Raw genomic sequence first — 27,859 nt, forward strand, 5'->3', positions numbered from 1 at the left:
TGTGCCGCTCAGCCAAGAACATACACGATTGTCCTGCCCGTTACTGCGTTTTTTGGCCACGTGCCTCAGACTGAAATGGGTTTCCAGGAACATCGGGTTCATAGGATGTAGACCCTAGAAGTAAGTGACCAGCTACAAAGTGATCTCTAAGGTAAACCCTGGGGGCCCCTTGCTTTAGGACGTCTCAGAGCCTGGGCCCACCGCAGGGCGCTATACAATAACGTCTGGGCCTCGGTTTCGCCCTCCATAGTAAAAGGATCGCATGTTGAGCTGGCTAGACGTTAGTGGCCGCCTACTGGACATCGGCAGAGATCCGATCGATTGTTTCAGCACTAATCGTAACGATCGCGCCGGGTTATCCCAGGTCCCTCCATCCGCTTCCGCGCAGGGCAGTGGGCGGAGCTTAAACGCTGACGCTCGGTGAAGACAGTGATGGGCGGAGTCACTCGCTCACCAGGCGGAGCCTGAGAGCGGCGTCGCGCGCCGCCATTCGCTGAGCACGCTTGGGGTGGGCGTGGCCTGACCCGGGACAGGCGGGGCCGTCCGTCTTTACGACAGTGTTTTGCGGCAGCGGCGTCTGCTGTGTGCGTGAGGGAGGGAGACCGGCTGCTTCTGCTTCGAGCGAGAAGAAGCTTTGAGGGCTGCGGACCGTGAGGCAGCCCCTCCCCGCCCGGGTGCCAGAATAACGCTACATGTTCCCAGCTCAAGATGGACTATGACTTCAAGGTGAAGCTGACAGGCGAGCGGGAGCGGGTGGAGGACCTGTTTGAATACGAGGGCTGCAAAGTTGGAAGAGGCACATACGGTCATGTGTTCAAAGCCAAGAGAAAAGATGGGTGAGTGGTGTGAGGGCCCCTGGGGGTGGCGGGGCCCCCAGCGGTGTGATGTGGCGGCCAGGAGGCTGAGCCTATAGGGTGCACAATGTCCTCCAGCCCCCCTGTCACCCACAGCTGCCGGGAGGTCCTCTTATCCGTCTGATTGTCGGTGTGATGTCAGTCCGACCTGCCGTAGACCGTCATTTACCAGACCTGCCCTGTACACCCCTTAACTAGTTTTCACTTGATTGTTTTACATTTTTAATAATTTTTTTTTTTTTTTATGTTGATGGCCAATTTCCAACAGTTTAATTTTCAGGTGAGGAGATGTCACCATCCGATCGGCGGCCCGGAGTTTATTCTGTGTCTGCAGCTTGAGATGTGAATGGAGTAGAAAAAAAAAACCACGTTTCCTGTGTTGCGTGTAATCGTACAGAATATATATTAATTTCTAGGGAGTCTGCAAGTAATTCATGGATAAAGCAGACACATGGGGGTCATTTACTATTGACTATACACCAGTTTTTGGCATTAAAAAAAAGTTGCAAGCCTCGTTTTGTGTGCATGGGCACTGTAACGCCATCCTCGCTACTTGGGGGGGTGGCACAGGGCTGAAATATTGTTAAAGGGGTTATCCAATCCCTATAATGACCCCCTCCCCCAATGCCTGGGCTCCTCAGATGGGTAATACTTATTACTTGGGCTACTTTCACACTGGCGTTTTGACTTTCCGTTTGTGAGATCCGTTCAGGGCTCTGACAAGCGGTCCAAAACGGATCACTTTTGCCCTAATGCATTCTGAATGGAAAAGGATCCGCTCAGAATGCATCAGTTTGCCTCCGTTCCGGTGTAACGTTATATTTCCCTACCCTCGTCACTTCCGGTTGCACCGGACATGACGTGAGGAGGTATGCCGCGCAGGCGCACAATGACTGGGTAGGGAAATTTCGCAGCAGAGTGCGCCTGTGTCGGGAGCCTCACCAGCAGTTAGGGTAGTAAAAATTTACGGGCCAGTGCGCAGGCGTGGTGATCGGATAGATGTTCTCAGCTGGACACCGGCCGACACTGCGCATGCGCCAGGAGCCTCACTAGCGGTTAGGGAAGGGAAAAATTACGGCCCAATGCTTTCCCGTACCCTGCTCCCTAGCACCTGCGTCACATCTGACTCCCGCACAGCCGCTGCTGCATCTCCCCATTGTGTGGCTCAAAACATCCGGCGACAGGGGGGCAGCCAATAGGAGGCTGCGATGGGGACGAGCCCCTCCCAGCGTGACCCGCGATGCTACAGAGGCTCCTCCCTGTCGTGGGGGAGATTCAGTGGCATCAGGAGCTATGCGGATGCCGGGGAGTGGGGTAAGTATAACCTATCGGATGGCCCCGGGCATTGGGGTGGGGGCATTATAGCAGTTGGATAACCCCTTTAACATTTATGCCTCGAAATAGGAGTAAATGTTGATGAAAACTTCCCCAGTCGGGCTGAAGGAGGTGCACCCAATTTGTGATGAGGTGCATCCTTCTAGTATATAGCGAAGAAGGACCGGCACTCACTTTCTTGAGGCTATGAAGAGACGTTTATTCAAGGCATAATGACATCATCAGTGACTGCAGTTTGGAAAAGGCTCCGGCTTGAGCCGAAACTAGTCGCCGATGATGTCATTATGCCTTGAATAAACGTCTCTTCATATCCTCAAGAAAGGGAGTGCCGGTCCTTCTTCGCTCTAGACTGGTGGGACGCGTGCAAACCACAGTGCCGACCCGTCGTCTTCAAATACTCATCGAGGCGCATCCTTCGTCAACGTGGGGTGGGGGGCATCAAAAACTGGCGTAAAACTCTGGGCTTTGTAAATGGCCCCCAATGTCTTGCAGGGATTGTAATGATACCTTTCACAAATAAACGGAATGCACATGGAATCATTTCATTTTATTATTTTTTTTTGACCCGTTGACTAGTGAAAAAACGGAACGGAATTATTATTTTTTGTGTGCATAAGCCCTTAGGGATGAGCGAACCCGTTGAACTTTGGGTTCAGCCGAACTTCAGGTCAAAGTTCGGGTTTGGAACCCGAACTTGACCCTGAACCCAGGCCCCATTGTTGTCAATGGTGACCTGAGCTTCACTTTATTATTTTCCGTTATAATATGGTTATAGCGGAAAATATGGCCATTTAGGGGTTAAAAAGAGAAAAAAAAAACTCACTTCATCCACTTGGTCGCGCTGCCACAGTATCTTCATTCAGCAGGACCTGCGACCACGTGACTGTGCTCACCACGTGGTGAGTGCAGTGACGTCATCGCAGGTATTGCTCAATGAAGATGGTCGCGCTACCGCAGTGTCTTCTAAGTGGATGAGGTGAGTTTTTTTCTTTTGAACCCCTAAATTGCCATATTCTTTTGAATTCTATCTTAAGAATGCTATTTTCCACTATAACCAAGATATAACGGAAAATTAATAAAATGACCCAAACCCCGACTTCAGAAAAGGTTTGTGTTTGCTCATCCCTGGTCACTATACAATGTCACTATAAAACCCACCTACATATAGCCGCGGTGGGAGCCTTCCTGGCTCTGGGGGCCACATGGTCGATTACGATAGCTGTTTGGCCGTGTCTAGTCACTGTTCAGACGAATGATCTTTACCTTTAGGCTGGGTTCAGACCTGAGCGTTCGGAAACGAGCGCTCTGTATGCGCGATTGTACGGGCGTTTACAATCGCGCATACAGAGACAGGGGTGCACACATTGTCGCGCGTTCCCGAATATCTATGTGCGGGAACGTGCGACAAACGCCCAAAAAAAAGCTCAAGCACTTGTTTGATCGTCGGGCGTTTTACAGCGCGATCGTACACGCTGTAAAACGCTCAGGTGAGAACCATTCCCATAGGGAATCATTGGTTCTTGCCTGTTGTGCGTTTTACAGCGCGTAGGAACGCGCTGTAAAACGCTCAGGTCTGAACCCAGGGTTAGAGAACTGGATCTTATGGGTTAGTTCAGATGTGCAGATATTTCTCTTCGCTTCTTGAATGTGGCCTGGAGTTCACTAGGATCCATAGTCTGATATAGGCCTCATGCACACGACCGTTGTGTGCATCCGTGGCCGTTTTCCGTTTTTTTCGCGGACCCATTGACTTTCAATGGGTCCGTGAAAAAATCTGAAAATGCACCGTTTGGCAGCCGCATCCGTGATCCGTGTTTCCTGGCAGTGAAAAAAATATGACCTGTCCTATGGGTACCACACTATGCCAGGGAAAGTTAAAACCCCCCACAAGCTGGACAAACCCTTTAAGAACTGCACATTGGGCCTCTTGGTTAAAGCTGCCATGTGTGAACCCGGTGGTGGTTGACGGCAGGATGGGAGCAGTATTGTATGTTATATATCTAGTGGGGGGACACGGTGGTCGCTTTGTCTTTCAGTTAAACCCGCCCCCCCCCCCCGACAACCCCTTTCTATTGTCCCATAGCTTGCATATGTCTCTCTTCCTCCTGGTGGGTGCCTCTGAGAGGTTTACAGACGTTAGGGGGGTCTCCTGGTAGGAGACAAATGTATGTATGGGGTGTTATCTCCGTGAGTATATGCTGCACTATACTAAAGTGAGCGGATTTTAAAATCTAGTCCACACATTCCATACATGCGGGCGCGTAAAAACCTTGATCCAGCGCTGCCCAGGCACTGCAGCATTTTTTTTGTTTTTTTTTTATAGGGGGAGCTCAAAGAAACTGATGCCGTAAAAGAGCCCCTTTCTGTAGGCCCTATGGATGTTGTAGAAGGGAATACTGGGCGGAAGGCGAAAGCTGGTGCCAATTAATATGCAGTGCCCATTTATCTGAATTGGCAGCATGTATCACTGTATTTCCCCTGCAGCTTCCCCCGTCTTAACACCGTTTGCGGCCTCCAGGCCCGTCAATGTGAGCTGACCAACGTTTGCCCAGAAGAGGTGCCCCATCTTAAACATTAGAGTAGCTGAGTGCTTGTTGATTAGCGCCAGCACCCCTCCCCCACTGTAGAAATATAATTACTAGTATACAATTATAAATGTATTCTTTTTTTTAATTAAACCTAGAATATGCCCTCTAACTGGCACCCATCGGTGGGTGGCTCCGGTGAGATTTGTCCCTATGACAGCTGAAGGCGTCTGTATTAGCTCCATGTTCATATGTGCCCGCATTGCTGAGAAAGATGAGACTTTAATATATGCAAATGAGCCTCTGGGAGCATTGGGGGCGTTGCAGTTACACCTAGAGGCCCTGCTCTATCTAGAGGCTCATTTGCATATATAAAAACATCCTCTTTCTCAGCAATGCGGACACATAGGAACATGTGACCAACACAGTTGCCTTCAGCTGCCAAGTGCACAGGTAACAGGTCAGCCAGTGTCATAGGTACAAAACTGCTGACAGATGCCCTTGAGCTACTGGTGGGTACTGCTGTGAGGGGACCTGGCTCTTGGACCTGGATACGATGAGTCCAGGCCTGTCCATATTGGCACGGTGGACCTGATGAAAACTGGAATTAAGTAACAGCGGAGCATTTACGTCCTCGGCTTTGCAGTGCGGTATGCTTTGATAAATGTAATCTTGAGGGCACAGTAGGACTGTTGAGGCGACTGCGGCCCTGACTTCAGACCAATCTGTCTGGCATCTTCTGGGCAGGAAGTTTGTGGGATAGAGATGTCTGGACTGTTAATACACCGGGGCCCGCAGATTATCGCAGCTTTTCAGTGCTGCAGAGCGATTTACATCTTGCCTTCAGATCCCTTTGCCTTCTGTTAGTAATAAGGAGACTTTTAGGAAAGGATGTCTCCGCCACGGAGGCTCTGATGTCTATTTTTACTGCCCCCCTTTCATGACTTTTAATAGCAGCCGTTCTGGGTGGGTTTGGATGGCTTTGACGCAGGAAGATGAAGCGGTGAAGATCTTGTCTCTCTGCCAGGTAGCACAAGAAAAGAATGTAAATTGCTTCAGGTTCCCTCTCCGTAGCCTCAGATGTATGAAGGCGGTAACACAGAGAATTCAGATTGATTTAAAGCAGGGATGCCCAACCTGCGGCCCTCCAGCTGTTGCAAAACTACAACTTCCTGCATGCCCAGACAGCCTACAGTTATTAGGGCATGTTGGGAGTTGTAGTTTTGCAACAGCTGGAGGGCCGCAGGTTGGGCATCCCTGCTTTAAAGGGATTCTCCAATTTGGGCAGTCACTTCTTATTTAGAAGAAAGCTGGTCACAGTGTCCCCCCTGCTGACATCCCTAGGACTCTGCTGTAGTCCATAGGGGAACCTGTCTTCAGTTTCTGTGCAGCGCCACCACAGGAAAGATGGAGCATTACACATGCCCATTCAAATCAATAATTCACTGCACTGCAGGACAGGCCCTCTAGAGATGCCCTTTGTAATCACCCCCTACTTGGGCTGAGAGATCAGGATCCTGAATAGAGGACCCCTCTATGAACTAGGCGACCCCCTTTAAAGGGTTTTCCATGACTTAAAGGGATATTCCCATCTCTGACCTTATGCCATCAACTCTCCTCCAGATAGGCCGTCACTATCTGGTCAGTGGGGGTCTGACTCGCTGCACCCCTTCTCATCGGCTGTTCTGCATTAGCTCTGGCAACAGAATGGCCCCCGTTTTGCAGTGGACTGAGCTGGTTACTGCAGAACTTCTTCCATTGTCCAACCAGCTCCATCCACCATACAATGGATGGTTCTCAGTACTTCCAGTGCCAGACTTCTGAACTGCTTATCGGCGTGTCGGACCCCTGTCAGTCAGATAGTGACAGCCCATCTTGAGGATAGGCCATCATTTGTTAAGAAATGGACAACCCCTTTAATATCTGATTGGAGGGGGTCTGACTCCTGGCAATCCCTACGATCATCTGTCTTCAGGAGCTGAAGTGCATTGGCACAGCACCATTGGCTGTGTAGTGGCCGCTCCTGGCTACTGCAGCTCAGTGCTATTCAAGTAAATGGGAGCAGCAGGTGCAGCCACTATACTGTCTGGTTCCTCTAAACGGAGGGGGTACTGGGAATCAGACCCCTATTGATCTGGCATTGATAACTCATCCTATGCATAGGTCGGCAATATTAAAGGGATATTGCAGTTAGAACAAATTATTCCTTAAACACTTACTCTTACTACCGACAGCCCCACAGACGGTGAGAACAAGACCCTGCCCAGCTCTCTTCTGCCACAGTGCAGCCGTTCACTGACCACGGCAGTGCCGTGCCAACATTGTGGTGTTAGAGGACCTTGTTAAAGGGGTTGCCACAATATATATCAAGTGTAGGGTTGTGTGGGGAGCGGATAAGTAAAAAATGAATGTATTGTGTGTGATCGGAGCTACTGTGTGAGGCTGTCAGGCTCTGCTGGTTTAGATAAGGGGTGAAGCCTTCATGGCCCTTGGACATGACATATGACAATTCACTCTGCGCTAACGAGCTCCGACCAATACACAATGGACGAAGAGCTGATCAGTGCGGGGCCAGGAGTTGGACCCCCACCAGACTCGTATTCATGACCTGTCCTAAGAAGTAGTCCTGGAGAACCGCTTTAGGATTACGGGCAATATCTTGCTGTCCGGCTGAGACCTGCATCAGGAGTTGTGTAAGTGTCTCGGGGTTTGTGTGCGGCAGCACAATGAGTAATACGTCTGAAGGTTTACTATGTCCTGCTCCAATACAAGCCATAAATAAACAATAGTAAAGGTGTGAGGGTCATAGAAACCTGCATTTTCCAAGTGGCTGGATTATTGAAATGCCTGCAGTAGGTGGCAGCTTGTCCATTTACAAATCTATAGGCCAGGGCTGGCCAACCTGCGGCTCTCTAGCTTTTGTAAAACTACAACTCCCACCATGCCCTGCTGTAGGCAGACTGGGCATGCTGGGAGTTGTAGTCTTGCAACAGCTGGAGAGCCTCAGGTTGGCCATACCTGCTATAGGCCTATGCCCTGGATTTGTCCGTCCTTGCCTTTCCTTAAAGGGGTATTCCGGTTACACAGGATAGGGGATAACTATTAAATCGGTGGGTGTCCTACCACTGGGACTCCCACCGATCATGAGAACGGGGACCCCGTACCCCCTGAAAGGAAAGGTGCAACTGCTCTACTCATTTCTGTGGGAATTCTGAAGGCAGCCGATAACTTAATATAACCGGAATACCCCTTTATGGAAAGGTAAGGAGTGACAAATCTGGTGCAGAGGTCTATAGCATTGTAAATGAAACGACCAGCCTATCGCAGGCATTTCAGTAAGGGCGGGTTCACATCACCGTTATGGATTCAATTTGTTTTCCGTTATAACAGAAAATAATGGAATCCTTCGGACGGAAGCCGTTAAGAGGCATTCAGTTTTGATCCTTCATAATACAAGTCTATGGGCAGCATAACGGATCCGTCTGGTTTCCCTTATGCAGGACTGGACTCCTGCATAATGGAGGCCAGGACGGATCCGTTATGCTGCCCATAGACTTGTATTATGAAGGATCAAAACGGAATGCCTCTTAACGGCTTCCGTCCGATGGATTCCGTTATTTTCTTATAGCAATGTTATAAATGAATGCATAACGGTGATGCGAACCCGCCCTAATCCAGCCACTTGGAAAATGCACGTTTCGATGACCCTTAGGCCTCTTCGATTGTTTATGGCTTGTATTGGAGCAGCAGATAACAGTTAACTATGCCAAAAGTAACCCTTCACACACATTGCCTATTCTGCTGCACATAAGCCCTGTGATATGTACACGGGACCCTCACCGATCTAATGCTTAACCCCATCCACAGGATAGGGGATAACTTAACTTAAAACGGTTTTCCGAGACTTTAATACTGATGACCTATCCTCAGGATAGGTCATCTGTATCTGATCGGTGGGGGTCTGACATCGAGGACCCTCGCTGTTCAGCTGTTTGAGAAGGCATCAGCCCGGAGGCCTTCTCCCAGCTCACCAAGCACAGCGCCATACATTGTATAGTGGCTGTGCTTGGTATCGCAGCCCAGACCCTTTCACGTCAATGGGGTTGAACTGCTCCTATGCCACGTGACCGATTGAATGACATCACTGGCCTGTGGAAAAGCAGTGAGAAAGCCACTGTGCTACTGCGAACGATGGTGCCCTCTCAAACAGCTGATTGGCGGGGGTCTTGGGTGTCGGGCTTACATTGATCAGATACTGATGACCTGATAGGTCATCAGTCTTAGTTTTGGAAAACCCCTTTAAGATTTCCCAAGTTGATTGGCACTAGATGACCAACTTAGAGTAATGCAGAATGTTTTCTTTTCTATTGGGCGTTGTTCATGCTACGTGTCTTATCTATATGCACCGTGGATGATGAGAGATTAGCAGAGTTCTGCCTGTGAGACCGGGTGCCCTGGAGCTGAGGACACGCCCCCTGCCGCTTGATTGACAGGGTTTGACATCTCAGCCGCTCCTGACAATCTTGCGCCTGCGCCACTGCACCGAGTTCTGTCCGCATCCATGCAGTTTTTCTGCAAACCATAGAACACTACCTAGTGCGTGTGCGTGTGCGTGTGTGTTTGTTTTTTTTTTTCAGACAAGAATAGGCAGTTTATGACCATGAGGGATGCAGACAAGTGTCCGTATTTTGCAGATTTGTGGTTGGTGGACCGCAAAATACCATTAGACACATTTGCCTATAAGACGCACCTAGGTTTTAGAGAAGGAAAAAAATAAAAATGTATACTTTTCATCAGACCATAGGAGCCCCAATGTTAATAAGGCCCCTATTCAGACCTTACATCATACTGCCAAGCTGCGTTCACCGCTCCTCCTGTACTAATGAGCACTTCAATTCGTATTCGCTTAGTAAGAGACACTGACATGTGCCCCTACTTTGGGAGGTGGGAAGATGTCTTACAGGGCGCAAAATATGGTAGATACGGTTTTGTGCATGAGGCCTTTATAAGAAGTGTTATCTGGCGTGTCCTAGTCTGCCCATACGTATGGGTGAGGCGGTTTACATGGTGTTTGATGTTTCCGTTCAGCACATAGGCCTGTTAACTCTCGATGTGTAAAACATATAATGGACCGGACGTATCACAAAAGCTTTTTTTTTTTTTTTTTTTTTTTTGTCTGTCTACAAGTATATTAAATTGTAGTTGACTATTCTTGAGTGAATGGGGTTTCCCTATACAACCAAATAAAGGGAAACGTGGCGTCTGTAAGTCCTCAGTCATTATGTATTTTCAGTTCTGAGGTCCTCTAGGTGTGTGTGTAATAAATATATATATCACTTGTAGATTTCTCTTTTCCCTTTAAATGAATGCAGAGCATTTTGCAGCAGGACCTGTACAACACGGTAGTCTGCTGAGAATTGGGTTATTGCCATGGTTTCTTGTGCAGTCTGAAAGGCTTTAATGCTTTTATGCAGAAAGGAAATGTGCAGTAAATGGCGCTGATTGGTTCTCTTTGATTTTGTAGAAACTTCAGAGGCTAAAACTGTAATGGATTTGCCAGCCTCTGAGTAAATCCAGTTTAGCTTCCCCTGACTACATCCAGTATGCTTTATGCGTCCCCCATCTACACCCGCAACCGCCCCCTGAGCTCAGTCTGCCCTCTTCATCTGGTTATTTAACCGCTCAGATCAGGTTATAAACTTTGACCCCAATTACAATGTTACCTTTGTTTTCTGTGTCCCTCGTCCAGATATTGAAAAACACTTTTTAAACGTATGCAAATGAGCTTCTTAAGGTGCCCAGGGGTGGCGTTACTGGGCGACGTGCCCAGAAAAACACCTCTTTCAGCAGAGGAACAGCTTTTCATATTGCGCATGCGCCGGTCGGCTGTCTTTAGTTGGCCAGCGCATGGGCAATATGAAAAGCTGTTCCTCTGCCCATAATAGGCAGAGCAGTGCGCAGGTGCGGGCCAGCTCCCAGCCTGACTTCTCTTGCCGCTCGTGACGTCCGCCGGCTGGAGGCAGAGGAGGAGGTAATAGGACAGAAGGGCAGGCCAGAGGGCTGAAAGAGGTGTTTTTCTGGGCACGTCGCCCAGTAACGCCGCCCCTGGGCACCTTAAGAAGCTCATTTGCATACGTTTAAAAAGTGTTTTTGAATATCTGGATGAGGGACACAGAAAACAAAGGTAACATTGTAATGAGGGTCAAAGAGTCTATAACCTGATCTAAGCGGTCTAAAATGCTCAGATTAGGTAAAAGACTCCCTTTAATATTCTGTCCCCTGTTAAGAGGTTGTGGGGGGGCTTAAACATTGGTGATCTACCCTCGGGGTAGCCCATCAATATCCGATCAGTGGGGGTTAAACTCCCAGCACCTCCACCAATTAGCGACCTCTTCACAGCGCCATCCATTGTATAGTGGTTCTGCTTGGTATTGCAGCTCAGCCCCATTCACTTGAATGGCTGTATAGAAAGGCCATGTGACCAACTGACATCAGATCATAATCCTAGGAATAGGCTGCCATGTTCACCATTTGCTGCGGCAGGGATGCCGAGAGCCTGACCGCCACACTGATCACTTATTGATGATCTATCCTGGGAATAGGTCAATGATATTTAACAGTTTGTTTCCAAGCTGTCAGTCTATTTTCATTGAATCCCGTCAGCTAACGGCTCATGTAGAATATGGCTTAGGGCTCTTTCACACTTGCGTTGTCCGGATCCCGTCGTGTACTCCATTTGCCGGAAGTGCCCGCCGGATCCATAACACCGCGAGTGAACTGAAAGCATTTGAAGACGGATCCGTCTTCAAAATGCGTTTAGTGTTACTATGGCAGCCAGGATGCTATTAAAGTCCTGGTTGCCATAGAGCGGGGGAGCAGTATACTTACCGCCCGTGCGGCTCCCGGGGCGCCCCACGCGCATGGATGACGTGATCCATGCGATCATGTCGTCCATGCGGGAGTGGGGCACCCTGACATCACTCTGAAGCTCCCCGGGAGCCGCACGGACAGTAAGTATACTGCTCCCCCGCTCCCCCCTACACTTTACCATGGCTGCCAGGACTTTAGCGTCCTGGCAGCCATGGTAACCATTCAGAAAAAGCTAAACGTCAGATCCGGTAATGCGCTGAAACGACGCTTAGCTTAAGGCTGGATCCGGATTAATGCCTTTCAATGGGCATTAATTCCGGATCCGGCCTTGCGACAAGTGTTCAGGATTTTTGGCCGGAGCAAAAAGCGCAGCATGCTGCTGTATTTTCTCCGGCCAAAAAACGTTCCGGTCCTGAACTGAAGACATCCTGATGCATCCTGAACGGATTTCTCTCCATTCAGAATGCATGGGGATAATCCTGATCAGGATTCTTCCAGCATAGAGCCCCGACGACGGAACTCTATGCCGGAAAAGAACAACGCAAGTGTGAAAGAGCCCTTAAATAAGTATTTGAGGTCAGATCAGACATAAAAGCTACACATTGAGCTGTCAGATGACAGGATTCAAAGAAAGCATGCAGACAGACGGATTTATAAAAAATTTTTACCCTTGTATCTCAAACGGCTGAATATATTTTTTAATAAAGACCAATCTAAAAATATTATTTTTTGGCCTAAAATGAGTAAAATGCAATTATGAAAAAAAGACCCTGAAGGTGTACAAAGCCTTTAACTACTACTTCAAAGGAGGTCGGTCTGTGGTTTTAGCATTTTCCAACCTCTGCAATCCAGATAATCCTAAGAATAAAGGGGCCACAGCAGTATTGCAGCATTGCCTCCCTGTCGCGTTTTTCCAGCCATGACCACCCACTCTACAGGTTGAAATAAGTTAGAAAGTGCATCTCCTATGGATAAGTCATAAATGTCCAGGCAGGGCAACCCCTTTAACCTGATTGTCTCCGGTAGCGCTCTCCAGAAAAATGGCGCAGGTGTAGATGGGTCCTGGAACTTAGGTTTGGATGATGGCGGATGCTAGTGTTGGGTCATTGGCGGAACAAAAAGCGTATGTTATATCTAGCTGTACAGCAGCGATCACAAGGAATATAGCTCAATATGTTGAAAGGATGGATGATGGCATTTTGATTTTTACACTTGTCTACAATCTACAGCATGTAGTAGGCGTTCATACTAACCTTACCGTCACTCATGGTTGGTCTTTTTTGTGTTATTTATACGGAAAGCAGCATGTGATTGATACGGATATGGCGAAACAGGATGTAAGTGCAGCTCTAATTCTGTCTTTTACCTTGTCTTAGGAAAGATGACCGAGATTATGCTCTGAAACAAATAGAAGGTACTGGAATTTCTATGTCTGCATGCAGAGAGATTGCTGTAAGTACAATTCTGTGCTGTACACATTATAAACCGTTATAAGGAAGCCTGCATGGTGATTGACTGTCCTGACCAAACGCATCCTTTTGTATCCTGCCATTATGGCGTATCTGTAGCATATGTCATAAAACTTGGGTGGGGGGCCCCTTACCTTGTATCAAGACCCTCCTCCTGTCGGACATTTCTGATGTCTTTTTGTATATATACCGTAAAAATCTATGGTTGAAATTCGCCTTTCAAGTGGAGCTGTGTTTTTGGTGTGTTTTTTGGGGTCTTCTTTTCACAAGCCTGGGGATGGCCTGTCTCCCCCAGTGCCATGCACTTAGATAGGAGAGTCAGGGAGCATGCTCCATTAAGACTCCTCTTGGCCAATGCATTTGGTTTCTATAACAATCTTTGCGTTTTAGGGTACTTTCACACGCGTTATTCTTTTTCCGGCATTGAGTTCCGTCCTAGGGGCTCAATACCAGAAAAGAACGAATCAGTTTTATCCCCATGCGTTCTGAATGCAGAGCAATCCGTTCAGGATGCATCAGGATGTCTTCAGTTCAGTCTTTTTAACTGTTCTGGACGGAGATAAAACCGCAGCATGCTGCGGTTTTATCTCCATCCAAAATTCTGGAACACTTGTCCGAATGCCGGATCAGACAGAGTGTTTCGGCAAAACTGATCCATTTTTGCGGTCTGCCCATGCTCATACTGCCAACAATGTGTGAAAAAAATAAATAATGCTGGATCCATTTTTCCAGATGATACCGGAGAGACTGATTCGGCATTTCAATGCATTTGTCAGACGGATCAGGGTCCTGATCCATCTGACAAATGCCATCAGTTGGCATACTATTTGACTGATCCGGCAGGCAGTTCCGGCGACAGAACTGCCTGCTGGAATCCTCTGCCGCAAGTGTGACAGTACCCTTAGTAGGAAAAAATCTTGCTGTGTCTTAGTCTGCAGTCAGGGTGGGGTCCAGCAGTGTCAGACCTCACTGACTGCTTCTTTAAAGGATAACTGTCATGTATTTATTTTGTATTTTTCGCTAAAGTGTAGGGCAAGTGATGGGTAACAATTTTGCAATAGACTTTATTTAGCCAAAACTGTTTATTTTTGGTAGAAAACTGGGGCCAAATTGGCCCTTAGCAGCACTCTTCAAAAGAGCGTTGCTAAGGGCCATCCGTCCATTAGAAAAGTGGGGCTGTGCAGACGCTGTGCTTCTGACTCGTGCTTCCCTGGGAGACAGAAGGCTGGGCACAGGAGTCTTAGGAGTTAAAATTACATTTATATTCCCCCTTTCTATGCAATCTAATGCTCCGTTACATTCACTGACCTGCGATCCCTGTGATGATAAATCATGTAGCAGCCGGCTCACTGCGCACAGTGCTTCTACTTCCTGCGGCTGATTCATGAATTATTATTACAGGGATCGCAGGTCAATGAATGTAATGGAGCATTAGATTGCATAGAAAGGGGGAATATAAATGTAATTTTAACTCCTAAGACTCCTGTGCCCAGCCTTCTGTCTCCCAGGGAAGCATGGGAGTCAGAAGCACAGCGTCTGCACAGCCCGTCTTTTCTAATGGACGGATGGCCCTTAGCAACGCTCTTTTGAAGAGTGCTGCTAAGGGCCATTTCAGCCCCAGTTTTCTACCAAAAATAAATGTTTTGGCTAAATAAAGTCGATTGCAAATTTGTTACCAATCACTTGCCCTACACTTTAGCAAAAAAATAAATAAATATGACAGTTATCCTTAAAGGGTTTTCCAAGATTTTTTTTTTTTTTTTTTTTTTTTTTTTACACTAAAGTTACTGGATAGGTCATCAGTATCTGATCAGTGGAGGTCCAACACTGGGGACCCCCGCCAATAAGCTATTCTTGTAGCTTACCAAGCACAGCGCCGTCCATTGTAATAGCGGCTGTGCTTGGTATTGTCGCTCGGCTCTGTTTACTTGAATGGGGCTGAGCTGCTTCTAGGCCCTGTGATCAATGAACGTGCGGTCACTGGCCTAGGCTAACCAGAGAGAAGGCCACGGCGCTCACATGTTTCAGGGCAGACTCCCTGGAATCGCACAGTTGTACACTTTGGAAAAACTAATGTTGGGTTAGTGTAAGGATATTCATGCACCAGCGTCCTTGTCTTCCAGATGGCACCGTCCACTGCCAGGTGAGGACTTTGTGGCTAAGGAAAGGGTAGGGCAGAAAGTTCCTGAAGTCCAAACTTTATTTTTAGAATTAGGTTTTCTGTATGGCCTGATTAGATTGGTGCTGCCCTTTGTACAGGTTTCTACACGGTTCCAGTAGCCAAAACGCAACAAAAAAAAAGGCTTTTTTGGCTATTAGCAGTGGCGTGTGAATAGCTGCTGTATAAATGCATGTTCTGAGAAGGTACCTTCCAGCAGTTGAACCCTGGTCCACTCTGGGGCAGATGTGTATAAGCCCCCCACTCGGAGCCTCGGAGGTATATGGACAGTGTCGGTATAGCCCCTTGCAGCTGTCGTCATAAGTTTCTTCTAGTTGGTTGAATGGCCAAGGTTGCACATATTTCTTACATGGTTTGTGTGATCGTTCGGTTTGCAGAATTGGTCATTGATACTAATCTCTTCTTGCTTTCATTTGTAGCTTCTACGGGAGCTGAAACACCCGAATGTTATTTCTCTACAAAAAGTGTTCCTCTCCCACGCGGATAGAAAGGTGTATCTTCTGTTTGATTTTGCAGAGCACGACCTGTGGGTAAGAGCCTGTTTTTTGTCAATGCAACATGCAGCCATTGGGGGGAGGGAGGGAATCTATCAAAACTAGTGCAAAGCTTTATTTATTTTTTATTGGAAAATTAAAGCAGCATCTGTTTGCCTGGGGCCAGTTTTGATAAATGTTCTCAATTTGATATGGATGAAATGAATATAAGGCTGGCACAGCAATTCAGCTGATCGCTGCAGGTCCGACTTCTGAAATCCCCAGTGATCAGCTGATAATACCCCTGAGGCTGGGCACAGATAGGGGGGCTACTCCTTGCTCTCGCTATTAAGGCTGGGTTCCTATTGCGCAGCTGCCTTTTATAATTTACTTGTTGCCATTGGAAACGGGCAAGCAGTCTATCGCCATCCTGCTATCTGATGTGATATAACTGATTATTTGTGACTGCATGTCAGTTGAGTTGCTACATCGGGGAAATTGGAAAAAAATATCTTTTACGTTTTTATGAAAAATGTCTGATACATGGCATGACACCACTCAACTGTTTTGTGCAGCAGTGGCTATACAGCTTCCTGAGTGACGGCACAAGGTTTCATCCACTATGTAGTTTCTGGCACTGTCATACTGCAGCTCAGTTCCCCGGCACGGCCACTACACAGTGTACGGATTCTTGGACGCAGCTCAGCTCTGACGTTACCGAGCACGGCCGTTATACAATGGACTGTGCTGTGCTTGGTGAGCTGAGAGAGGGCTACAGCGCTGCTGCCTTCTCAAACAGCTGAACCGTTGGGGTCCCCGGTGTAGGATCAGACACTGATGACCCCAAGTATAAAAGTATCAGAAAATCCACCTTTAAGACTAAACCGAGGTGACCAGTGTAAACAAAGCAAAAATGCTAAATCTACCCAACAGACCCTTTCAGATAAAATTCACACATCCATGATTTTTTATTTTTATTTTTTTGTTTTAAGGCCATGAGTTGAGTTACTAGAAAGCTTTGTACGTCTTCAGTCTCTGCGCTAGAAAACGGAGTTCATATAAATGCAGTCTAAGAGTATATTGACAGATTTTGCAGAAATGAATGTAACTCCATCTATGTAGAGCAGAAATCCATGCACGTGCTGCAGTCATGCACTTTACGGTATATAAAACTGATTTCAGTTGCAGGAATTTCTGCTTCACATGGGCCCTGTGTGAATATACCCTTATCTGCGAGACAGGCGTAGACTGCCATGGATGCAGTCGTTCCATAGGGATTAGAAGCGTGCTTCCAGCAGGGGACGGTATGCCTCTTGCTGCGTGTTTGCATACTGTATTACTTCTCGCCCCTGATGCCTTGGAAAAGTGCAAATGTCAAAATGCGCTGATACTTAGCAGACTGCGCTATAACTCCTGTAGGGTCCGCAGCCCGGATCCTGATGTATCATGTTGCCGCCATAGGAGAAGGGCAAGGCTGTTACGTTGAACTTGGTTGCTCTAAATTGGGCGTCTAATCAGGTTTCTTTTCTAAATCCCTTCCGGATGCTGCGCTCCTTGGTGTGAGAAGTGCGTGACCTGAGTGACAGCTCTTCGTTACGTGTGCGAGGCCTTGACCGTGTTATTACAGATGTCCCTATAATGGAGAATCGCACCAAGTGCCCGGTCTTTGAATTGCAGATTTTAATGCAGTTTCCATTTAGTCGTAGGAAGGGTTTTTCTCTTTTTGGCTCGGCCTTCATTGGCTTTTTCCAGTTAGATGTTTTCCTTTGCTCTGGATAAACATACCAAAGAAAAGATAGGAGAACAGGCCATAGAGGGAGCTCAATGGGCAATGCTCCCCTTTCAGCCCAGCATACTTGAAGCCCTGTCTGACTGTATCGGATGCTGCGGCCAAGCTTCCGGACCTGGCTCGCATTCTTAGAAAAGGGATTTTGAAAGTGCACTTCAGAGCCGGCACCATTCCAGCATCTCTCCTTTCATCGGCCTCGGAGCGGATTCACTTTGCTGGTTCTGACTCTTAAATGCATTCTTTTGTGTTCATGCACGATCAGGTGTCCGGGTCATGAACTGTACATTTCAGATATTCTAGGCCACGTTCGTACTGAGACAAAAAAAAAATTGCTTTTTTTTTTCTTTCCTGAAAGTATGTAGAATTTTTATATTGCAATAGATTTTCCATCTTTGCATTTTTGCATTAATACAGCTGCTTTTCTACATTTTGCTAGTTGCCCTTAGATACAGACATATTGCTCTACCCTGTTGTCAGACGTATGACCCAATGGTTTAGCTTTAAAGGGGGTTATCAAAGACGAAAAAATGTCCCCCATATACCTGGGTCCCTCACACTGAATATACTTGCCCCGCTCCCCTGCGCCGCTCCTGGTCCCTGCAACGCCACTGCTGCTTCTCCCGGTGCGCATATGATTTTCACCCGCGCACGGGGAGAAGTGTGTTTTTTTTTTTTGTTTTTTTTTGTGTTTGTCTCGGATAACCCCTTTTTAAGGCTACTTTCACACCTGCATTAATTCTGGTATTGAGATCCAGCAGAAATCAACACAGATATGTCACAAAGTCAATGGGTGACGGATCCATTTTTTTTTTTAGGCTACCCCGATGGATCCGTCACCCATGACTTACATTGTTTTCAATGCCGGATCCGTTTTTGACTGGACACCAAACCGTAACTTACAGTTTTGTGTCCATTCACAAAATGGAAAAAAGAACGGAAGACATCTGATGCATCCTGAACGGAAACGTGTGTGTTGTGTTTTTATTTAATTTTTTTTCCTGTTTTGAGATCCTTTGCCAGATCTCAATACCGGAAAACAACAACGCAAGTTTGAAAGCAGCTTTACTCTCTCTAACCACCCACAATGCCCTGCTCTTTCTGGTAAGGCCTCATGCACACGACAGCATGATTTTCACATTCAATCAACTTTTTTTTTTTTTCTGCAGATTGGATGTGGACCCACTTATTTTTGTGAGGCAAAAAAACCTTGAACAGCACACAATGTTCTGTCCGCATCTATGTCTGTCCCATAAAAAAAATGAGAACATGTCCTAGTCTTGGCCATTTGGCGGACAAGATTAGGCGTTTTGACAATGGGGCCCACAGAAATTGCGGGATGCGCGCGGCCGTGGTTTCCAGGAACCAGAAAAAAAATATTAACCTATTAGTTTTGTACGTCCGTGCAATATAAAGAAAGTAAAGAATTTACGTGTTCTGTAGACTTTCACTATGGGTTGTTGGAAATTGTTCAAACCCCGTGTGTGTTCCTGCAAGTAACTTTTAGGACTTGTTTACACAGTGGATTTTCCAATGTAAAATCTGCAGCAGAATCCGTGGCAGAAATCCAACCGCTAATCCACCTGCTAACACCCGTTAAGTTTCCAATGATTTCCATGTGGAAACTGCGCCAAGATGCAGATTTCTAAAGTCCACAGCCTTATGAATGGCAGTGTGAATTCCCCATGGAAAGTGATGTAGATTTCAGTGCAGAATATGTGTGGAAATCCGTGTGAAGAAAATGCAGTGTGAACAAGCCTTTAGTGGGTTTGTAGAAGCACCCCTTATTCTAAAACATTTCAGGTCAAGAGATTCTTTTGTAACTAGCTTCACAAGCCTTTATTACAAAGCCTCTCATGTCCACGTAGAAAGCTGAGTAACTGAATAGATTATCTTGGGCTGATCCGGAGTTGCTGGATGTATAATTCAGAGCTGCATTCTCAATTCTGCAGGTTATTCTTGGAAACAAGCTGGTCTAAAGACTCAACAATAAAGTATATAAAAAAAAAACACAAATCAGTGTCCCTATACATAAAGTGACATGACAGTCCACTTCAGTTTAAGTCTACTTTTACACTTGTGTTTTTGCTTTCCGTTAGTGAGAACCGATCAGGGCTCTCACAATCGGTCCAAAATGGATCAGTATGCATTCTGAATGGAAAAGAATCCGCTCAGTTTGCCTCCGTTCCGTCTCCATTCCGCTTTGGACACCAAAACGCTGCTTGCAGCGTCTGTCTGAAACTGAGCCAAAAGGATCCGTCCTGACACACCATGTAAGTCAGTGGGGACGGATCCCTTTTCTATGACTCAATCTTGAACAATAGAAAACGGATCCGTCCTCCATTGACTTTCAATGTTGTTCAAGACGCATCCGTCTTGGCAATGTTACAGATAATACAAACGGATCCGTTCTGAACGGATGCAGACGTTTGTATTAACTGAACAGATCTGTCGATGATGGATCCGCACAGAACACGAGTGTGAAAGTAGCCTAAAATCTCACAATCCATATTTACATGTAATAAGCTCTGGAGGTACTGGTTCTCAGACATATTTGCATGCGACAAAAGAAAGTTATATAACATAGGAAATGTGCAAAAATTGTTAGCTGTAAAAGCCCACCCCGTGCCTCAGGCCTTTTGTGCTGTCCTTAGAATAAAGCAGGAATAACGGGATCATGTCTTTATTCGTCATTGTACTTATCCTTTTGTAACTTTGCGGCTTCCTGTAGGTTTGCTATCGTTCCCCTGGCCGGCAGTGTAGACTGTCATAGTTTCCTTCACATTTATGCTATCTGACCTTCAGCCGCAGGTTCATGGAATGAGGGTTCCAGGAAAAAGCGGAGACTGCACAAGTGAATGGAAATAACCTTTCTCATGTCTCGTCTCATTGCCAAATGTGTTTTTGCTTCTTTCAGCACATAATCAAATTTCACCGAGCGTCTAAAGCCAACAAGAAACCAGTGCAGTTACCTCGAGGAATGGTGAAGTCACTGCTGTATCAGATTCTAGACGGGATTCACTACCTGCACGCCAACTGGGTGTTGCATAGAGATTTGGTAAGTTGATCCGAGCCAAATGGAAGAAAGCTTGTTAAATGTTGCGATCGTTCTTTATTATCCAAAGTGAAAACTCGCATCTGTCCGTGTTCCCCAATCTTTAGAGCACCCACTTATTCTCCTCAATTGTTCATACAGTATCTGAAGCCTTGTGACGGCACCCTCTCACTACAGGTGCTGTCCTTGACTACGAGGATCTGTATACAGATTTGTAGAAAAGTTTAAGTACTGTCTTAAAGCAGATGTCTTGCCTCCAACAATGGTGACATATTGCAAGGATATGTCACCAATGTCAGATAAGTGCAGGTCCCTCCTCGGAGCTCTGTTCTGTACATCGGTGCAGGGTCCAGAAGTGAACACGAGCGCACTGCACATGCACGGCCGTTCTCCATTCATTTCTATGCGATTGCCGAAAATAACTGAGCAGCAAGTTCTGGTATTTTCAGATGTCCCATAGAAATGAATGGAGAGCACACCAAACAAGCGCGGCCACCGCCCCATTCACTTCTATGGAGCTGCCGGTAATGGCAGAGCTCAGCTATTTTAGGCAGTCCCATAGAAATGAATTGAGGGCGGCCATACATGTGCAGTGCACTCCTTTTCACTTTGGGAGTTCCACCCTAGAGACCTCTGGGACCCGCACCTATGTGACATTGGTGGCCTATCCTGGCAATATGACACCAATGTTGGAGGTTAGAGAACTCCTTCAAGTGAATGCACATTTTTCCTGCAAGAAATGGCCAAGCTCGTATTTACCCGGGTCCCATATGGGGCCCGTTTTTTTTTTTTTTTCCTCTTGCTGTTGTAACCTTTTTTTGTCAGCTGTTTGGCAATGAAAAAACATCAAATTTATGGGGTTAGAAAACCCCTTTATTGTATACTGTGTAAGCTGATCCTACTTTACAAGTACCTCTCACATATAAACCTTGCACAATTCCCAATGCTGCTGCAGCAAGAATGCAGATGTGCAAATAGTGTGCCCCTAGTGGCTGCAAAAAATGATATAGTTTGACCCTTTAAGCAACAACACAAAGTGCTCTGTCCCCTTCACCATTTATCGTCTCTGCTTGGCTTTTTGAGCACATGGGGTCCGGCTCAATAGAAATTGTATGGGATCCATGCTCTACCCACTTTAAAGAGTACCTGCCACCGGCCCCTGACATGTCTGTTTTTAGTAAATACTCGTATTCATCACCAATTAATAATTCGATGGTATTTTATTACAACGCTACACTGTGTTGTTCCTTTGTTATACCTCCTGAAAATGTTATATATAAATAAGCAACGTGGGTGGTGGTGTCCCCCTTGTCAAAGGGGCGAGTTTCTACAGTCTGGCGCTCCCAATACTGATTGGACAGAGTCGGACTGTATGGACAGACTTCCAAATGGTAACACTCACTTGTCATTTTCTTCCATGACATTCTAGAAGGAATAACCAGAGGAATGGCTCAGTGTAGAGACAGAAGGTGGACTGACAGATCCTCCCTCCAGAATAGAATAAAATAATAAATGGTTATGCTGAATTGTAAATAGGATTTTTAAATAAAATAAGCTTCTCTGATGTTTCTCCTAAATCACAAATCTTCAAACATTTTAAGTGTTCCTGGGCATTCAAGTACCTGGGGAAAGTCCTTGACATGATTGGAATGGAATCCTTGACGTTAAAATCTCGTGGGACGGTCAAGTAGCGCAAAAAAAAAAAAACAGCATTAGCAAGCCTACTAGTCCTCACTACAAGTAGTACACAAGTTCCTTCAAGATCCTGTGAAAGTGGCAGAGGAGATGTGACCTGCTCTGCCCCCATTCCAGCCAAAAATGTCACCTGGTCACTAGAGAGCAGATACCCCAGTCCCTGCACTTTCCAGCTGTTATAGGGAGATGTGTGAATGGGTTGAGCAATGCATGACCGGTGGGAGAGGGTCCCCACGAACCCCCACAATCTAACGCAGATCACCGATCCAGTAGAGAGATGATTCATTCTTCCGACTGGAATACCCCACTGAAATGGATCTGTCCGCTGTCCTGAAATGTCTTTTAGTAGATGCTTCATTTTCTAAATGTAATAACTATTGTTAGAACTCGGCTTTGTGCCGTTCCTCTATTATTCCTCTCAAACATTTTAAAGGGATTATCTGGGAATCTGATATCGACTGCCTATCCTCAGGATAGGACATAAATTTCAAATTGGGAGGGGTCCGACTCCCGAGACCGCTGCTGATCAGCTGTTGGTAGTGTCCATGGCGCTCTGTGAGCACTTGGGTCTCTTCTGGGCCAGTGATGTCGCCATACATCGATCACATGGCCTAGGGAGGTGGAGCGGAGACCTATTCAAGTGAATGGGGTCTAGCTGCAATACCAAGCACTGCCACTATCCAATGTAAGGCGCTGTGCTTGGTAACCTGTGAAGAGACTGAAGCACTCCCCAGAGCAACAGTAAGTGGATCAGCCTCTTCAAACAGCTGGTCAGTGGGGGTGTCGGGAGTCTGCCGCCCCGCAGAGGATAGGCCATCAGTATGGAATTCCTGGGTTACCCCATTAAGAATAAATTGACAACTAAGTGCTACCTATCACCTTGTCAAAAGGATGTGTCCCTATTAGTATTGATTGGACACACTCCCCCAAACAGTTAACAACCCAGTTAGTTTATTCATAACATTTCTAGTAGGAATAACATTGGAACAGTACAACACTTTTGTGAGTTGTAAGAATAGATGCGGCAGATTTGTCATTTCGAGGGGAATACTTTTTCTGAAAACACTTATTGTGCTGCAAGCAGACATGGCTGCAACGCTTCCAGTGCACGGTGTAGCGGTAGGAGACGCTCCCGCTGTTCCTGCAATGGCCAGCGCTGCTTATGTGAGAACAGGGACGAGTCCTAGACTTCCTAAGCACAGTGTGCATTGGGAAGTCTGAGAAGTGTTGCCACCATGTTGGGGGAGGGCGGGGTAGCAGAGGGACCCAAGGATCGGTGACACAGTATAAAAAGGTAGTCGCCGGGTAAGTTATTTTGTCCTCGTTTTCTCGGATGTAATACTGCCCTCTATTGGCAAGCTTTTGAGCAGCAGCTCTTCGTGTGCTTTAAAAAAAGAAATATATGTGTATATATATATATATATATATAAACCTACATTATTTTTCTCTGCTTTGTGGTATAGTATATTGATGACGACACTGAAGCAACACACACTGCATGATGGAAGGGTCCTCACCCGTTCTTTGTTGTTGACGCCCTCTCTGAAACATTAGGGATTGCAGGTCTGTTTTGCATGAACCAACGACCAAAAACTACACACGGCAGATCAACTTTTCCACAGATCTGTCATTAGGACAATTTAGACCATTTTCTTTCTTTTATCCAAAATGTGGTTCCCAGAGATCCCCTTTTTGAAGGGATGTCTATCTGGGGATCTTTCTAACTGAGGATCAGCTGAGGGGGAACCTGCCGGCTAGTACATTTTCGGCAACGATTAGTAAAATGTGACATCACATGGTGCAAGTTTAAAGGGGTTGTCCAGGTTCAGAGCTGAACCCAGACATACCAATATTTTCACCCAGGCAGCCCCCCCCCCCCCCCCCCCCCCCCGATGTTGGCATCGGAGCATGAGATGCCCTTGCCCTGCGCGATCTAGGGCTCTTTTGTTTACGACAACACACTGCCGGCCAGCAGTGTGTTCGGTGACGTCACCGGCTCTCATGGGCGTGCTTTAGCGCTACCCTAGGTGTTTTACTGGCTAGGGCAGCACTAAAGCCTGCCCATCGGAACTCCTGAAAATGCCTTTGCCCTGCGCGAGAGGCTGTCTCACGTCAGTAACTGTCATTTATCATGTACAGAAGGTTAAAGGGGTTATCCTATCTTAGACAATGGGGGCATATCGCAAGGATATGCCCCCATTGTCTGATAGGTGCGGGTCCCACCTCTGGGACCCGCACCTACAACGAGAACGGAGCCGGGGAGAGTTGTGGCTGGAGGACCCCGGGTTTCCCAGGGTCCATCCACCACCAGGCACAGCTCCCCGCCTCTCCCATTGAAGTGAATGGGAGCGCACCGCACATGCGCGGCCAACGCTCCCATTCATTTCTATGGGGCCGACGGAAATAGCCGAGCCAGCGATCGGCTATATTCGGCGGCTCCATAGAAATGAACGGAGGGCGGCTACGCATGCGCAGTGCGCCCTCCTCCACTTTCTCTGCTCCGTTCTCCTTGTAGGTGCGGGTCCCACCGCTGGGACCCGCACCTATCAGACAATGGGGGCATATCCTAGCGATATGCCCCCATTGTCTAAGATGGGATAACCCTTTAATACAAGGCACTTACTAATATATTGTGATTGTCCATATTGCTTCCTCTGCTGGCTGGATTCATTTTTCCATCACCTTATACACTGCTCTTATCCAGGGCACATACAAGGTGGCTGAGACAAGAGCTGTTGCACATGCATGCCTATGTGTGCTCCCACGGTCTTGGCCGCCAGTGAGTCTAGAGCCTTTTCCTACAGTGTGCAAACACGACCACCGCTGCTGGATTGCAGGGTGGTCATAACCCTTGGAAATGATGGAAAAATGAATCCAGCCACCAGAGGAAAAAATATGTACAATCACAATAGGTGCCTTGTATTAACTTTCTCTACGTGATAAATGCCACTATCTTAAGTGAGGTCTTCATTTCTTTTTTTGCCTCAGTTACGCCCGTGTTCTCGTGGCTCTCAATCTGTTCCAAAACGTCAAGTAGTTTGGCAGAAGTTGGAGATCGGCGCTATAAGCCTTACATCGTCAACCCCGACTTAAAGAACCCCACTTAGAGGAATTTATTAATTATGCAAATCTGTATGCAGATTGGTAATCCAGACTCTGTATTAAAGGGAACCTGTCACCAGGAAATTCACTGATATATACCCAGCACAGTGCCTTGTAGGGCTCGCTCAGCTTCATGTAATGATACCTTTCACTTGGTGATCCGCTGCTTCATTCTTGAGAAAATGTAGCTTTAATCCATATGCAAATGAGCAGTTAAGTGCACCGAGGGTGGGCCCAAGCCACTCTGTGCACCCTTACTCCTTCTGCTTCCCTTTCCTTGATTGACAGGGCCAGGCAGAATACCGTGCAGGAACCTGCCCCTGCCAATCAAAAGGCAGAGGAAGGTAAAAGGACCAAGAGTGGACATGGTGGCTTGGGCCCACCCTCTGTGAACTTAATTGCTAATTTGCATATGGGTGAAAAGTATAATCACATGCAGCTGAGCGAGCCCCACAAGGCATCGTGCCTGCTGTAAGAGTGCAGGTTCCCTTTAAGGAGAGCAGGAAGAATAAATGCTCTGATTTGACCCTTGTCACCTGTCTTCCGAATATAAATATATATATATATATAATTTTTTTTTTTTTTATTTATTTTTTTTTTATTTTTTTTTTTAGCTTTCTGCCCTGAATTGGATCCAATCATCCATATTTACAGCTTCTTCCTTGTCATTATGGACGCTTTAGCAACAGATCACGTTGTGCCGTGTCCCAGTTTACAAAGCTACAATCAATATCTCCCCACTGTCACTAGACTACAGCAAACAAGCCGGGCCCTCCGTGCACCATGTGTACATCAGGTGCCCCGGTGCCTTAATCAGCCCCTGTCCTTGTTAAGTGGAAGCCCCCGCCATTCCTTGTATGGAGACCACCCAGCTGGACGCCCTCCTAACCTTTCATGCTCATCCTCCCTGTAGTTATATATATATTTTTTTGGGCTGTTTAACCACATGTACCGTGCAGATCTTCAGTCTGTGTGTGGTTCGTGTCTGTAGCCTCCGGTAAGTGGCGGTTTTCTCTGCCACCCAAAACTGCCAAAGGTTTGACTTTCTCCTTTACAGTGCAGCTCTTCCGAGACATCTTGATATGTACAGGCGGCCTGTGACTCCCCAGAAAGGATCAGAAGTGATATATTTTTATCTCAGGTGTTCAGAATTAATGGGGATTGTTCCAGACAAAAGCAAGGTGCGGACAAGGCAAACCCGGCTGATCGAGGTTTAGATTGAAGGTCCTCTTTCCTATGCTTCCTTTTAGCATTATTTTTCCATATTATACTAAGACATTAAAAAAATAATTAAATATTTTTTTTTTCACTAGTAAAAATTAAATTACCATTTTATAACTTTTTTTTTTTTCTTTTTTTTTCTGTGCAATGCCCAATAAGGGGTATTTCTATTCTAGTAAAAAAAAATGTAAGTTCCTGCAGCATGGCCCCTGAAACAGAAGATTTATACATACTTGCTGCGGTCCTCTACACTGCCCCCGATTTCTCCATCGTTAGGTCCCGGTACTGTTTAGCCCCGGCCTGCTCTGGTCACATGCACCGGTCCGGCCAATGACTGGCTTTAGCGGTGATGTGGCCACAAGCAGCATGTCACCGCGGGAGCAGTGCATGTGACCACATACATAGCCAGCCAGATATCGGAAGATGGAGAGAGCTGGAGTTCATAACGTAGAGAACCCGGCCTAAGTAAAGGTGGCCCCCAGTCTCTTAAAGAGGTGGTCTTACTTCAGCAAGTGTCATTTATCATGTAGAGGAAATATATACAAGACACTTACTAATGTATTGGGATTATCCATATTGCCTCCTTTCCTGGCTGGATTCATTTTTCCATCACATTATACACTGCTCGTATCCATGGTTATGACCACCCTGCAATCCATCAGTGGTGGTCCTGCTTGCGCACTATAGGAAAAAGCCGGCCTCTCTAGTAGCCGGGACTATGGTAGCGCACATAGGCCGGCGCTTTTTCCTATAGTGTGCTAGCACAACCACCACTTATGGATTGCAGGGTGGTCGTAACCATGAAAGCGAGCAGTGTATAAGGTGATGAAAAGGCACCGTGGCCGTATTGCGGACCGTATTTGCAGATCCACAATACACGGGCACCGTTCTGTGTGCATTCCGCATCACTGATGCGGACCCATTCACTTTAATTGGTCCGCAAATCCGGAGAGGCGGAGCGGAACCCTACGAAAGCACTACGGGAGTGCTTCTGTGGGGTTTTGTCCTATCTTTTTGCGGAATGGCTGGATTGCTGACCCATTAAAGTGAATGGGTCTGCGATCCGCTTGCTGCTGCAACACAGTGGGTGCTCGTTCGTTACAGCCCGCAGCATGGCCACCGGGTGCACACGTTCGTGTGTAGGAGTCCGAAGGGAGACAACCCCTTTAAACCATGCAGTTTAGATGTCTATGGGCATAGCAGTTCACACTTTAGATTTTTCAGAGGGGGTCCACACTTCATAGTCAATCTGTTTAGGCAATCTGGCGTGATCAGCTTCTCCGCATTCCTTTGGA

At 46.8% G+C, this 27,859-nt stretch overlaps 1 protein-coding gene across 1 annotated transcript in view; it reads left to right on the forward strand.

Annotated features, from left to right (window-relative positions):
- The first annotated feature begins 574 nt into the window (after window positions 1–574).
- CDK8 (cyclin dependent kinase 8) overlaps window positions 575–27,859 on the forward strand; it is a 51,331-nt gene continuing 24,046 nt past the window's right edge. The window contains exons 1-4 of the mRNA XM_044276384.1: window positions 575–836; window positions 12,961–13,036; window positions 15,652–15,762; window positions 20,409–20,549. Of these exons, the coding sequence (XP_044132319.1) occupies window positions 709–836; window positions 12,961–13,036; window positions 15,652–15,762; window positions 20,409–20,549 (456 nt within the window). The 5' untranslated portion in view covers window positions 575–708. The remainder of the gene's footprint in view (window positions 837–12,960; window positions 13,037–15,651; window positions 15,763–20,408; window positions 20,550–27,859) is intronic.

This window comes from Bufo gargarizans, chromosome 1 (assembly GCF_014858855.1).
Source record: "Bufo gargarizans isolate SCDJY-AF-19 chromosome 1, ASM1485885v1, whole genome shotgun sequence".
Classification (NCBI taxonomy): Eukaryota; Metazoa; Chordata; class Amphibia; order Anura; family Bufonidae; genus Bufo; species Bufo gargarizans.